Consider the following 16,037-nt stretch of genomic DNA (forward strand, 5'->3'; position numbering starts at 1 on the left):
GAAAAAACTGTAAGTCTGTCTTCAAAGCAGCATGTAGACAACATCAGAGCAAAGAGGGTGAGAACATCTCCGTTCATCTTTTTCAGGTTCATAATGCAGAGCAAATACACGTGGTGCTGCAGAAGCGGTTACTGATTTTAAAGGGCTCACTAGAAGCACTTTCTACACATTGGCATGCAAGTTGTTCCATTCGGTTTCAAACGGATGGCAACCTGTTTAAACAAGTGCTGTATTACACTTCCCCCAGCATGGGGGAGAGACGAGGTGCAGCACTTACAGCTGTCAGAGATATTCAGCAGCCCAACTGTGAGATCCTTAACACTAGCGGTAATTCCACGTTCATTTTCTACTCGTGCTATTCGACTTCAAGATGTAATTACACTTGTTACCAGCTACAATTTGCTGTCATCACGTAACTCTGAAGAGAACGAACAAAGCCTTTAGGGCACTCTAGCCAAACAATATAAAAATGTTAAGGAGGAAGGACGTATAGCAACTATTTGTCATAATCATGGGACTCACTTCCTACTCCTCTATGCGGGTGATTCATCTTTTAAAGATTAAAATAACAGTCATTATTAAAAAATGCTCACAGTATGAAAAACTACCATCTGTGCTATGAATAGGAACTTCTGTAGCACTGTGAAAATCTTCTTTGATATCTGCACAGACTGTTTGTGCACAGATTACAGTTGAGCAGGTATCTGCATGTTCTACAGCAGATGTTTCTTGAAATTTTGGATTTGGATTGATTAAGAAAATCAGGATGAAACTAATTAAAAAGTAAAAATTAAGAAGTATTTTGCAGCTTTGTAACGTGGTTGCAATAAGGACAGGAATTAAAAAAAAACATAAAACATACTTCCATGTTATTGTTGTTGCTCAAGAGGTGATATCACGAAGTTCCAATCTAACACCAAACATATTATAGGTATGATGGCATCTGCAGCGTCCCAAGCACAGACGTACACACAGGTCTAAATTTAAGGATACAATTTCCTTCAATATTAATGTGATCTTAGTCAAAAAGTCCTGAGCAGATGTTACTTAACAAAAGCATACTATCAAAATAAAGATTCAGGTGGAAAATATGGTCGCATTAAATGTCAGATTATCTGAGAAAAGACATTGCAGGTGTAACCAAGGCAGCCCAAGGAAGTTGCTCGAGTGCCTGCAAAGTAAGCAATGAAGCTGATCTGTTGTGCCAAAGAGATGTTGCATTTAGAGATTCCAAAAATGAAAACAAATTTGAGGCAAGTAAAGAAGTCCACTTGTGTGAAGCTCTGACAGTTGTCTAATAACTATTATGAAAATAATATTTAGTGTAATTTACTAAAAGAAGCAGAACTAATATAATAAGCTTCCTAAGCAGCTGCATTTCAAATGTTGTTGAGGAGCCAGACAGAATATGTTATAAAATTCAATGCATTGATGACGAAGGTCAGAATAAGAATTTCAGAGACACTACTGAAAGCATAGCATCAAAAAATGGAGAGAATAAAATACCAAGTAAGAAAGGGATATCAAGATAACTTGCAGATTGTAGATTTAAAGAAAGGATGTTGGCAGCAGCGGCTGCAAAAGAGACCATGTGGCTTGCAAACAAGCATTTCCAAGGGAAAAACCAAAGCCTACTTTTGGCCACTTTATGCTTCAACTAGTGATGTGACATCTAGGAAAAATATTGTGTACTGAAATGATGGATTGGATGTTACAAGGCAAGATGGGAACAAGGAGACTGAGTCACTGAGATAGGGTGACAACTGAACTTTTCAGTGGCAAGACTATTGACCTTCTATCCCTTCAGTAAAAGTACAGTGTGAGAATTAGTGCATAAATGACCTCCCTTCAAAAGGACAGGCACTCAGAGGAGATGTGAAGAAACACTGGAGACAGAACATAGAGATGACTATGAGTTCACAAGATGTTACAAGGGATGTTGGGTATGAATAGAAATAAGCAGCAGCTGCTGAAGTGAGTGGAATCCTGAGAGTTTGCTAAAGATGTAATGAGAGGGAAGTGCAGAAGTTCTGATGGAATAGAAAGGAAAATAGGGGAGTGGAGGAAAGATTGGTAAGATATGGCCATTAATTTTAGAAGCATTAAAGAACTGAATTATGGGTCTTGATGAAAGCAATTTGTTTTGGCTTCATGGAAAACATAATAATCTGGCACTTCTCTCTTTCAAAGAGTTTGAGATCTCAAAACAGATAAGATTTTTAGCAGACTAAAATTCTACTAGGGTTCAAGATCCTGTTCCCTGTTTTTTAAGTTACGAGTTCAAAAGTCTTATCCTTGTTGACATTTGTTCCTGAGAAATATGTTAAAATACTCCCAGCGAAAGAAAATATTTTGAAGCCAGCAAATGGAACTACCATAAACTAACATGAAAGTACCAGGAACCAAAGGTGAGGATTTGATATTAAGTGTCAAAATGTGAGGAATGTAAAAAACAGGAATATATAAAATACTTTATTGATTTATTCCAAGCTGCAGAAAATATTTCACCTCAGACCTGATTTTGCAGGTCCACTTTCACACACTATAGCTTTTGGCTTCACATGTAGATAAAGCATCCCTGTATGTGACACCAAAAACTACTTGTTCTCGTTGCTGTGCCTTTATTTTGTCTTTATTTTGTTACTATTTTTCCCTTGTTAAAACATGAAAATTGCTGAAATGAGAACTTGCTTATCTACTAAATCAACACTTGTGGTGTTTTAGGTGGCAAAGTCCACAGATATAGACTAAAGTAAACATTTTCTTATATTTCCTCAGAAAAATCTAATACTTCCTTTGCTATTGGAGGTCTCACAAGATCTCTGCATTTGCCTGTCAAACAGAAGCTGAGCAGCTGTAAGTAAATGATAATTGGAAAGATAATGTTAGTGGTATCCAGGCATCTCTCTCCAAGCAGCTTAGTCGTGCGCTGCATGGAATAAAACCAGGATTGGCTGAGTAAGGGAATTTGCTGTTTCCCAGGAAAGGAAATTGCCTAAAGCACATCTGGCGAAACGTTCTACATGTTTAGTTTTGACAAAATATACATTTCAGCTCTTCTTATAAGGTGAGTTCTGTAGAGCGAGTATCATCTTTCTAAAAAGGGAAAGCTCTAATTTGTACTTTAAATATACTGAGCACTTATTTGCTATTTTATGTCAAATATTATATACACTCAGCTATAACACAAGCAGGAAATCCCAGACTAAGCATCAGTATTTCATTTTGTAGGATGAATGTATGATGAATGCAACCCTCAGTACAGATAAAGATGAGAACAATGAACACAGAAATATTGAGAAGCAGCAACTGGCCCAAATTATAAGTTATTACTGAATCTCATACTGGCATATATAAGATTCCATGCCAAATAATCTATGTTCCTTCCTACTTCAGTTTGGCTAAGAATGAACTGCGACACCTCGTAACTGGAAGGAGTCAGATCTCTGTCCTTCAGCTTTTCTGGAACAAACCCTGCCCTGCAGAATGCTTGTTATGCCTCTGAGGCTCAGTAGAAAGGCTGCATTCAGGCATCTTCCTTCCTCCTCTCCAGTTTTCAAGGACAAAAATGTATTTAACTGGCCTTACTTTTCACACCAGATTTCCAAATTTAGCTGTCACTACTTTCTTTCCCCCTGAACTCTGCCTGGCTTCCATTCCCCTGAGAGACAGAGAAGACCACTTCCTCCTCCACAGCTGGGAAAGCTGCTCCCGAGGGGATGGAAAGGGTGAAGGATCACAAACAAATGCTCCAAAAGATGCCCCAAATGCAGCACTCTCCCGTAGTGATGGGTTAAAGGGATGTATATTTATCCCGTTGGCAAGGTGAATGCTCACTAACGTTCCTGGGTGGTGGGAAAGAATTCTTCATTAGAGTAATATGAGTCCATCAGACCCAGATGGGGAAATAGCAAAACTCTCTCTCTCCCTTCAGTTACTGCCACCGTAGCCAGGAATTACCAAGGAAAGGTCAGGAAAACGTGAGCAGGGTGACCCCCAGGGTGCTACTCAAGATGTGGGTGAGAAGCACAGAGAACTGGTGGTTCCTGCTCTGCTGGTACGGGTCTTGTACCCGGCATTTGTTGTCTCCTGCACAAGGATAACTGCACTTTCTGTACCTTTTCCCTGAGCTGCAGACGGCTGCCAAGCAGTTGGCCACCCATTCATTCATCCAAAACAACAACAGCAACAAAAAACAACTGTAAAAGGTGAACTGATTCCTCCTCCCAGTATTCATACAACCACAGTTCTCCCTAGTGGAGGTCTGAGATACAGCAGCGTGGCCAGACAGCCTCCAAGCTCTGCTTTGTCCCCACTGTGGTGCTGGGCAGGGGACTCCCAGAGTCATGTATTGGTTTTCCTGAAGGAAAGTAGGCCTTACATCAAACCTTCAAGTCTCTCCAGTCTCTCCTCAAAAATCTAGCAAACCTGAGCTGCAGGATCAGGCTGGCAATGTGACCTGGCAGTGTGACATATGGGTGATATTGAGATCCCAGAACTGCTGGTGTAATCAAGCCTCTCTTACAATTTCTCAATATCCCTTCAATCTCATCTTTTATATGTGTACAGTCTCTTGAGTAGAAGCATAATAATTAAAAAGAAATAATCTAACAGACTATTCTGGTCAGCCTCATCTTTTCCTTTTCTATTCTCATGAAGGGACTAAAGAACCCATAAAAATATAAGCAGAACAATTAGGACCATCTTCCAGTTCTCCTCATCAAGAAGATGCTTTCAGGGCTGCAGCATGCTGATTTTCAGCACTGCTGTTGTGGGAGTCCCATATTCCTTAGGCTAGCTTTGAGAAGAACAGAAGGAGGAGCAGACAATTTAAGGACAGTTATATACAAGCCAACAGGAAACTCTCTTTTTAACTTCAGAAAGAAAAGCATTCAAATCAAACAATGAATTTGAATGCCTGGTTAGATATCCAGAAATCCTACACAGAATCTAGTGTATAAATCTAATCCACGTGGCATAATAGTAGGTTTCTCAATTACATTGCAATAAACTGCTATGCACACGACATTAAACATTCTTCCAAAACTTTCAATTACTGCAAAGAAAACAAAATATGTCTGCATTGTGCAGAAAGGTACCAAAACTTCTGTAGCAATGCAGGTAGCTGTCGCATTAATATACTTTGCTATCACCACAGAAACTTGAACGGATGGGAAATAGATCATTTTTACGCCAAACTCTACAAATGTGTATATTTTGTATAAAATATTCTTGACTGTATCTCAAACTCTGAACATCTTCCTCCATGTCCTCTGCCTGGAAGAATGAAGGTTGGCAGATGAACATTGCACAGGTCACAGTCCTACCAGAACTGCAACCTTCCTGGGGGTCTCCAGAATGGAATTCCAGAGACTGCCCTTTTCAGAAGTACCAAAGCATTATGTAAAGAAATCCCAACCGCTTTCGATAAGGTAAGCAAATGCAGTTAGCTGTTACAACTGTTTCCGTCAACCCCTGAACACAGTTCTCATGATACGAAGAGTAAAACTACATTAATGTGCTATGTTAGACACAGCAAGCTGTGTAAGATGGTCTGTCCCAAGAGATGGTGGTGAGGCACACTGGGATCTTCTGTCTACCACTGAAACTTTGGCATCTGATCCATGCTGGTTGGACAAGCATGGCATTCCCCTTATTTTAACTGTGAGAAACCTACAGCTCATGGTCCCCAGCCAAGCAGAGCAGCGGGGCGGTTTCTCTCCAGGAATAAGTGCTCTGTAGTGCTGGTTTCTAGAAGCCAACAAGAGGGAAAGGAAACTCCTCCGACATTTCAGTGCACGCAGCTCTTTCCCAGGGGCTGGTGAGGTAGTGTGCTGATTTTGTGGGGTCATTTCTCATTGCAGAGATCATGGGAGTGCGGAGGAGGGCAAAGCTTCTTTTTACAACCCTTCTGTACAGCCAAGCTTCCATCTCCTCTCTGAGATGTCCCCTCACCTTTTCCAGGTGTTTCCCACTTGGGAGGGCAGGAACCGCCCCTCACTGCAGGCAGTGCCTTGGTGCTGGAGGCTGTGCGAGGCTGGATTTGCAGCTCACATTGATGTTATCGCTATGAGACACAGCCAATTCATATCGATAAAAACCAATTAAAAAGAAGGATGAGCTTAAAAACATTCAGCTCCTGAAAGCCACGCACATAAATGACTACTCGGGTCAGAGATCCTCTGACATACAGAGTCTGTGTTGGGCCGAAAACTTTTAATTCATCCCCTCTTGTTTCCTGTGCAAGGACACGCTCCCGCTTGCCGCCGGACGCTCCGGACAGTGCCGAGTTACACCATGCCTTAAGCACAAACTAAATCACACCTTCGCTCGGCGAGTTAATAAAAACAACCCCTCAAGTTCCTTCCAGAAGCACAAACGGGCGCGCGAACCGTTTCCCATCACCGCGACCGCAGCGGGGAGCGCCGCCCGCTCGGAGCAGCGCCCGGTGAGCGGCAGCGGGGCAGCCCGTGCCCAGGAAGCTCCTCAGATCCGCCGGGGTCCCGCTCCCCCCGGGGCTCTCCCCGCCGTCCCGCGTCCGCGCGTCCTCCCGGAGGCGAGGGACCCCCCCGCGGAGGGAGGGAGGGAGGGGCGGCCCCTCCGCATGTCTGCCTTCCCCTACCAACTTATCATATAAGGAACGGGGGGAGCCGAGCACCGGCGGCAGCTCGGGACGCGGCGGAGCGGGAGGAGGCGTTCAGGGGGTGGGAAGGCGGCGGAGCTCGGGCCGGCTCTCCGTGGGCACCGGGCGGGCCGCCCGCAGCGCATGGCCGCGGGGCGCTGAGCTCCGAGCTCCGGACCGGGACCTCCGCGGGCAGGAAGATGCGGCTGAGCGTCTACTTCACGTGGGGCTGCAGCATCGTCCTCGCCGCGGGATACAACGCCTTCGGGAAGGGCGCGGAGCCGGCGGGCAAGAAGCAGTACCGGGTCCAGCACGGGCCGTGCAGCTACACCTTCCTGCTGCCCGAGGCCGACAGCTGCCGGCCGCCCTACGTGCCCAACGCCGTGCAGCGCGACGCGCCGCTTGACTACGACGACTCCGTGCAGAGGCTGCAGCTGCTGGAGAACATCATGGAGAACAACACCCAGTGGCTCCTGAAGGTGGGATAACGTTTCTGTCCTACGAATCGGGCTCGCGGTATCTTCCTAGCTATGTCGCGATGGGCTTCTTCCCTTCTAACATCCCTAATTTCACACAGCATGTGCTCTATGCTAGGTTTCTGACCTGCTTTTCTATCCACGAGTTGTCTCAAGTCTGAGAAGCTAACTTTCCAGCTCAGCAAGGAACAGATCACTGCAGAGTCTGTCATTATGCTGGAGTTCTGCAGGGTTTGCTGTTACATTCGTGCCTTTTGGACAAGCAGTCATGGCACGGGTGGGCAGCGAGCACGTCTGAAGGCTCTGACACGAGAGCAGCAGCTCAGAGTGTATAATTAACCAGCACGGGCTGTTCTAGCTCTGTTTAAACAATATAGAATGTGCTGTTATCTGAGGCATGATAAAAAAAAATGAACTGAAACGTGATCTCAGAATTTGTAGGCAGAAAAGAGAGTAGGTAAAGCCACAGGGATAAGTGGAGCTCCACGTGAGGAATGCCAGCCTGGCTTGCCTTGAGGTTAGCCTGCTGAAGTGATGGGATTGCAAGAAAGTTCACTGGCGGATATCCTTCACATCCTGTAACATTTCCACTCTAGACATACAAATATTCAAGGAAAAACACAGTTGGCCCAAGGTGTTTCAGATGCCACATAGCTTCCTTTAGTGCCACTCCATTGGAACTAAAGGATTTATTGCCCAAATAGAAACATTTGTCAAATTATACCTGAAACAACTGGAAAACATTATACTGCATCCATTCTTAATGTGACTGGAGAATAAACTGACCACTGTGCCACATTTTTACAGGAACTTGATTCTAGATGTGACAGCTCAGTGTATCTCACTGCCACCTGGAAGAGAGTGACAGTACAGTTTAATTGCATCATAAATGTGCAATTCTATGCTTATGCCCATCTGCCAACCAGTAAACATGCCGAGGACTTAACTGAGAATTTGACTCAGTGATTGCAGAACGATGCCCTACGGGTTTGTTTATTAAAGAAATGTTGCAAATGGAGAGAATTCAGAATTCTCTGTAGTAAGCAGTCCCTTTTTCATTCTAAAGTCACATCATTAAAACATAATTTTGCATTGGGGTTGCCTAAACTCATTAGTTACAGCATTACAGAACTAGCGTGACAGAATCAAAGAAACCTGCTAGTGAGTGTGTTTCAGAAGCAGAAGCCTTTTCAAAGCAAAAAGTGCATTGTGTTCATCTACCTGAAAATGAGCACAAAAACTTAAATCCAAAACGCACACACACTCATAGTGTGCATCTAAGTCTGTCTTCATGGGCTCAGGATGCGTAAGTCCATAAATTGGGGAAAGCTAGCAATGTCAGTAGCCTTATTTTTCTTTTAATGTCACAGGCAAACTTACTTCCCTCCACATATGGACTTATTTTTCTACTTATTAATTTACAACACTCGCTATTGTAATGTTAGACCGACATTACCAGATGTGCAGTGCAGGATGAAAACCACACAAAGTAACACAGCCTCATCTACCCAGCTGGTAAGCGGCTTCCCAGCATAAACAGCAAAATCACACACGGTGCTCCTCTGCTAAATGCCACTTAAGTAGGAAAACAGTATCATAAGTGACATCAGGTAAACAGAAAGCAGCCAGCAAATTCCGGCATCCTTATTTAGTAAAAACTGTGCTTTTCCTGTCACCCTCTGGGAAGTCAGCTACAAGAGGAATAGGATAAGTGCCTCCAACCAATTCTTTAGGGGATCAAAAGACAGATTCTGTTTTACAAGGCAGAGAAGCATTTCTTTTAGTTGAGCACAGATTTACAAGTAAGATGCTGTACAACAGACTGATTTTTTTTTTTCTAGCTGTTCCACAGCTAAACATCCTGTAAAATCAGCACTGTTTGCCTTTTTCACTATTTTAACACCTGCTCTCTATGTCATCTGTTTTGTTCACAAAGAGACTCCAACAAAAGTTGCCTTTCCTCAGATTTGCTTTGCTGGTGACACCTGGTCTGCCAAGTGAGGATGAAAAGCAAACAATAACCTTTAAAGTTGCTTACTGGGTTCGCTTGATGTCTTAGTTTGCTTTTATTTTTTAAGATCACCAGTACGCATTCCTAGGTTCATATTTCAAGTTACCAAAACGTAACACCAGATTTTTCAAGGCTTGTAAAAATATATATATGTTCACATAGCTTTTTTTTTGTGTTAAAAGTGTAATATAAGATTAATTTTAAAATAACCTGATATTAATGCCTTAGCAATTGCACGAAAGCTGCTCTAGGTTTTGCTTTAAAAAAAAAAAAGTTAGTATTGCTCACCAAAGAGGCAGCACACCTGTTTTCTTTTGAAGTTAAGAAAAATACATGTCACACTTTTAGTGCGGATCAACTTTTCAAAGCTGTTCCTGAAGTCCTGCACATCCCAAAACATTTTTACACTCCTCCCTCCCCCGTCCTGCCTTTAATCCATCAACTAAAGGAAACATTATGTTTCTGAATGAACAGTAGGCTGTATGAATGGAACAGCATGGGAAGTGTGCGCTTTATCTGGTTAATGGACAAACACAATGGGAAGAAAATTTGTTATGTAGGGCCAGGTTCTTTCCTGCTCTAGTCCTGCATACAGAGCAGAAGACTTTGTTCTGCTATTGCTACCACTTAAATTGGCTGCTGCTTCATGAGAACCCTTCTTTTTTTTCTGTCTATACTGCTTTAATGCCTTATGCCACCACTGTACATACCATACATATACGTGGAATGTCTTTTCAAAAGTAGATTATGCTTAAGGGTTCAGATGACATACCAGGACAAACCACTATTCCCTCTAATCCAGTGTTTAGCAGTAATCCAGTAAGCGATGCTGTAGAGCAGAGGGCAAAACCCTAGATCAACTGTGCAATAACATACCTGACATGAACTTTCTTCTATGACCTTTCCTACTTGGGGATCAATTTATGTACTACAACTGTAAGATTTTCAATTGGAGGGGGTAGGAGTTTGAGATACAGATATAGATGAGATACAAGACTGAAAGTTTTAAGTGTAGTCACGTACACTGAGCATCATCCTTGAGAACTTCTTTATATATAACATTGGATTTTCAAATATTCCCAGAAGACGGGCGATTCCCATAAGGTCCACAATTAAACAAATCTCTACCCAAAATAATGGCAGTTTAATCATGTGGAACATACAGTTCTACTGAAGGGCCTGTGTTTTTTCAGGTATTAGGGCACTGAAGTAACCTAATGCTTACTCAAATTTACTTCTCAGTACATAAACTAGATCAGGAGGATGTTGGACTCTGTCCAAAGCAATAGCATAAAAAAGTGGGTCATATCTTTTCTTTCCTTTTAGAAACAGTTGAAAACAATTTATGATGAAACTGATAATAGCACATGGGATGTAGGCAATTTATTTTTTAGTATATCAGCAAGACAAAAGACTAGAAAACTAAAATCTGTGCCAGGAGTCAACATTAAACATAAAACACAAATTTTACCGTGAACCATCCTAGAAGGGGAATACTTTGCTGACAGATATTCAGTATCTTTGGGTACTCTGAACTTATCGTTGCTTTTTCTTACCCTGGAAGCTAGAAACTCTTTGTCATTTTGAAACATGTTTCTTCTCTAGGGAAAACATATTCTGACATTTTAAGATGTATGGGAGTAGATATGTATAATATTTTATGAATAAGTACCAATGAATGGTTATAATTATTGCAATACTTGTACAGAAGTGCATATCTCAAATATAAAAAAGATATTCTGACATGCATCATCCAAAAACATTTGCATGCAGTAGATAAGGACAAATATATGTAAAGCACTGGATTTTGAAATACGCAAGAGATGTTTCTGACTCTGAATCAAGGGCTGCATTCCTTTCTTAAGTGATGCATCTGTTTTCACTTACATGTGAAAAGTGCTTGTTTCTGTATATCAACTATGTATTTGCTAAGCAAAGGAATACTGGCATGACCGAAAAAGAAAATAGTTTGAGAATAGTACAAGTTATCAGATAAAGCTATCAGAATCAGATTCTGAGCTACTTTAGATGATCTGACTCTGCAGTCTACTGTTACATCTCCTGTAGGTAAATTCCTGTGAAAAGATTTGAAATTATTGTTGTGTGTGTTTAAAAACTGATGTAAAGACTCTTTCTGTGTCATTCCACAAGTACCAACTTGATGAAACAGGTATGAAACTGTACAAAACCAATGAAGAGGAGCAGAGATTTTCTTGTGTAGGTCTACAAGAAAAAATGGAACTTGAGAGCTCATCATGTTCAAGATGTGATTAGAAAAAAATATGGTAGACAGATGCTTGTTTTACTGAACCAATCTCTTATTAGCATTCAAAGTAGATTTTCAAGTGCTCTGTTATCAACATGATCACAAAGTAATCACCTTTGGCTGGTCCAAATAGCAAATTGGAAGACTTCATCAGTTATTGACAATAAGTGTGGTTTTGTTTTCTGCTCCTTCAAGTGCACATACAGGAAATAAGCCTGGAGATGCCTGAGTTGACAGGCTTAACCAATAAATACACTGCAAAACTCAAAAGCATTATCTCTAGAATGTTTTAGAACCTCCTGCTGAGAGTCTGAATTCCACAGTGGTATTTATTTTACAGTTAAAGTATTAGTGCTCCTTCTTTGTTGTTCATCATGAATTAATTCAGTAATATGCACCCCCTCTAAGTCTACCGAGAGAAACAACTGATAACTTTTTTTTGATTTCTTCCTGACTAGAAGAAGCAAACTGTGACAAAGGGATTGCCTAGAACTGAATTTTGCCTAAAAGACACAGATGACCATTTCCATTTCTAACTTTCAAAACAGGAGGAATAGCAGTACCTCCTGGGACTGTATTTTATTGTCATTTTCACACTACAGCATTTGTGTTTTTGAAAATATACCACATTATACATTATTCAATTCACAAAACTTTTGACAGTAAACCAAGGTAACTCAGTAAATCACTAATTATTTCGTATCTTTATATATAATTTAATGTAAGAAACTCCTGTTGCACCTATTGTTAATGGGATTTTGCTTTGGCTGAAAGCAGGAGCAGGACAGAGTAAGTCTGTCTTTCTGCACCAATATGTCCATTATAGAGACAGACATGCAAAACACTGCCAGCTGATTTAGAAGATATGCTCTCCGAGCTTAGATCAGGGTTTACGGCAGAGAGGTGCCACTCTCTGATCCTTCTCTGGATTTTAGCAAACCCAGAATTTTGTCAGATGACTCAGACTATCTTAATTAGCTCCCTAGAGTAAGTTCAGTCTGTCCTCTGAGCCTGGAAGAAAAGGAAGAGGAATGGAAAAGCGGAAAGAAATTCCCCTTAAAGAGGCAGATTTATCAGTACTGTGAAGAAGCTGCAAAAGCTAGCGTGCTGCACAGTTCTTATCCTGGCATGCAGCTTTGGAATAAATTTTATAAACCTCAGAATCTAGAGACTTAAGTGGATAGCAGAAGCATAGGACATGCTACAGAGATGATACAAAATATACCAATAAACATGACACGTCCCATTTGTTAAAACAGTTCAGGAGCGATAATTGAATCAGGACTGATGGCCTTTCCTTCAAGTTTGGTGTTCCCATTTCCACATCCTGACAGAGTGGAACAAAAGATGCAAGTTGCGCTTCAGAGAAAAAGGATTCTGGCAGCCAGTTAGTAGTAAGAGGCTTACGGATGGGAGTCTTACAGATACCAGGACAAACTGCAGATTTTCTTAAGCACTCAGGGAAGATGGGAGAAAAACTGCTCTTGAATGAAAAAAATACATTGTGCGTGTACTAGTATATGAAACAAGGATATTACACTGAGAAAATATGTTGGAAGTCGAAACGCACCCAAGTAAATCTCTCACTGGTAATAACAGCTAAACCACTGAGAAAACAATTTGTCAGTGCACTATAAATACCAGTGTAACTTTCAGGAAAAAGGGAATTTCTGTCGGACCGAGCAAGAAGCTTTAGGATAAGCACACACATTTTTACCTGCCATTTTAGTATTTGAATTTCTCAAAGTAACAAAACATAAATTACAGGTGAAAAAATAATAGGAGGATCAGATAATTTTGCAGGGTTAAGTATCTGGAAAAAAACAGAGGTATGGCACTGTAATTTAATACTCAGAAATGCCTTAGAGATATGGCACATTCCACAGCGGAACAAATTATACCAAATAACCTCACACATACCAAAAATGTGAAAGAGCACTTTACTACTGGAAATTCTGTGATCATTTCATTTCCTTTAGCAGATATATCTCTAGGAAATGGGGCAGAGGAAAGACTCGTGTTTTTTTCTCTACAATTCAACTGCTGTTTGGTGAATCTAAAGTCTATTCGAAACTTAGGGGAAATGTTAAAGAATTCTTCAAGTTACAAAATCCAGATCCATACTTTGTGGGAAAAAAAAAATCCCACACCTAAATAGTCCTGCAAACACTCAGTGTGTTGGTTTTCAAGCTGCCTAGAAAAATACAGTTCTATCCTTAAGTACCTTTTTTAAAAAAAATGCTGTTTTCCAGGCCAAATAATTACTGAAAACCATGTTAGTTTTCATCTGTCAGTGCAACAGGTTAACCCTAAAGTCAAGATGCTGGTTACAAGCTCAGGAAATGCATCCTGCTATTTGCGTGATGAAGAGGCTGGCTGTCCTCATTTCAACTTCCAGCACGTTATGGCTTAGCCTGGAAAGAGAGAAGGGAGCTACAGGAACTTTCATATTGTTTGTATACTGCCCATACCAACCTTAATTACTTTATCTAATAATTTTCCAAAGGCCTATTGAGGTCATAAGAAGGTCTTGCTGCTAAAAAATGAGAAACTGACAGAATACACAACCTTCTCTCCATTAACTTCTGTTAGTAAAAACATGGAAATCTAGCATCCTTCACAGAATAACATTATTCACAGAAGCAGTAAGGAGAGAACCATTTCCATCTCTTGATGAGTGAATACTCCACAGTTCTTGGGTGCCATCAACTTTCTCTACAGTTCAGCTGTCTCCAGAGATTCCTGTTAACCCCACTCATCTACTATTTTAACTTCACACAAAAACCGTAATATTTTCAGTTTTGTATTTGTATTCAGGACTTGAGCAAAAACACCTATATAGGGTACCATCTGGGGAATAACATATCAACTTTCTGTCATCAATTCTGGTCAGATTAAAATCAGCTTTTTGTGGTAATGTGGCTGAGAGCTTAACAGAGTGTTCTGTTGAACAGCTTGCTGCATGATCTAAGTATTACAGGAGGAAATTAAAAAGCTTTCCTGGATACATCACAACTACCTCAATGTTAGCAAGTTAAATTCTTGAGAAGGCATTCTATTTTACACTTTGTAGTGCTTTTTATTAATGTAACTATTGAGATACTGGAACACTTCTCCTACCAGGACTGGCTGAGAGAGCTGGGGCTGTTCAGCCTGGAGAAGGCTACAAGGTGACCTGATAGCGGCCTTTCAGTATCTACAGGGGAGCTACAAGAAAGACAGGGACAGACTCTTTAGCAGGTTCTGTGGCAAGAGAACAAGGGGAAATGGTTTCAAGCACAGAGAGGGCAGATTTAGGTAGGACATAAGGAAAAAGTCTTTTACAGCAAGAGTGGTGAGGCACTGGAACAGGTTGCCCAGAGATGTGGTTGATGCCCCATCCCTGGGGACTTTCAAGGAAAGGCTGGATCAGGCCCTGGATAACCTAATCTAGCTGTGGTGGTGTCCCTGCTCACTGCAGGGGACAACATGACCTTTAAAGGTCCCTTCCAACTCCAAGGATTCTGTGATTCTACAGTTCTATTGCTAGCATTTCAAAAGCGTCCCGAAAGCATATGTGATGACTGGAATAATTTAGTATAGTTAAAACTAGTGTGTTAGAGAATGCTTTTGTGGGACAGCATAATCAATTATACAATTGGTGCCATTCGAGCTACTTCATACAAATATTTTTTTTATGCTTTTTGAATAAATTGTCAAAGCCACATGATACACATCTAGGCAAATATTTGATCTTTAATTATCACTCCACCTAATAGGATTTTTTGATAGAGAGAAAAACTGAAGTTCTCATCTTTGGATACATTAAAACTGTACCTGCTTAAAAATAGTAGGAAATTCTTTAAATCTCTAGTGAAAAAATAACAGCCTGACTGAACAGTTTAATAAGCTTAGTCCAAACAACAGTGTAAAGACCTGTTCATTTTCACAATGCAAGAATTAAGGGGTTGGTCATTCATCTCATGGATCAGCTTCATTGCTGTGCTTTCAGGCCTGCACCTGCCATGTGTGGTCCTGGAAAGAAAAAATCTCCCTTGTTCCATTCTGTCAGGGTGTTGGAATGAGGAGACACCCAGCTGAGAGGAAAGGGTGTTTCCTGGGCAGTAACCACAGCCCTTACCCCCAGCAGCTCCCCACCCCAACAGGTGCTGCCTGACGTCAGTGTACCAGATGGAAGCCTTTCATCCCATGACCTGATGTGTAGTCTTGTCCTGACACATTTGAATGAGCTGAGAGGTTCAGTTTTGTTAGCTGTTACCTAAAAAACATCTTTTTTTTGTCTTCCTCTGAAAAACTTGTGTGGATCATACTGAGATACTTCATGTACTTCCCTCAGGTCCTTCGAATTACAACAGTGTTGTGTTGTGTACGATTGCTTTTCTTTGAAACAATTTTTCTTCCCATTTCCCATTCAAAAGATGCAAACACTTGCACAATCATAGTTCAAATCAACAGTTTCAATGTGAAATACAGGGCAGCTCTTTTAAGAGGACGTGCCACTCATTCATGAGCAGTAGCATACTTCTACACTTCACCAGCCACCAACTGACCATCTACCTCAGTTGTGCAAAAGTCAATATTGCAATGTCACAAACACTCCAGATCACATGTGAAATACATGTAACAATGGTAGAGGTGCTTACCATACCTTCCTGTTGCATT

General features: G+C 41.2%; 2 protein-coding genes across 5 annotated transcripts in view; one reads left to right on the plus strand and one right to left on the minus strand.

The window, feature by feature from the left end:
* Positions 1-16,037, minus strand: part of MCPH1 (microcephalin 1) — a 120,081-nt gene that overhangs the window by 27,163 nt on the left and 76,881 nt on the right. The window lies entirely within an intron of this gene.
* Positions 6,432-16,037, plus strand: part of ANGPT2 (angiopoietin 2) — a 43,167-nt gene continuing 33,561 nt past the window's right edge. Inside the window, exon 1 of one of the 2 annotated variants that reach the window (XM_085217919.1) lies at positions 6,432-7,101. In XM_085217919.1, coding sequence (XP_085074045.1) covers positions 6,823-7,101 — 279 coding nt within the window. In that variant the 5' untranslated portion in view covers positions 6,432-6,822. The remainder of the gene's footprint in view (positions 7,102-16,037) is intronic. The other variant, XM_085217920.1, reaches the window with a different exon arrangement.

The sequence above is a fragment of the Meleagris gallopavo genome, chromosome 2 (genome assembly GCF_905368555.1).
Source record: "Meleagris gallopavo chromosome 2, MGAL_WU_HG_1.1, whole genome shotgun sequence".
NCBI lineage: Eukaryota > Metazoa > Chordata > Aves > Galliformes > Phasianidae > Meleagris > Meleagris gallopavo.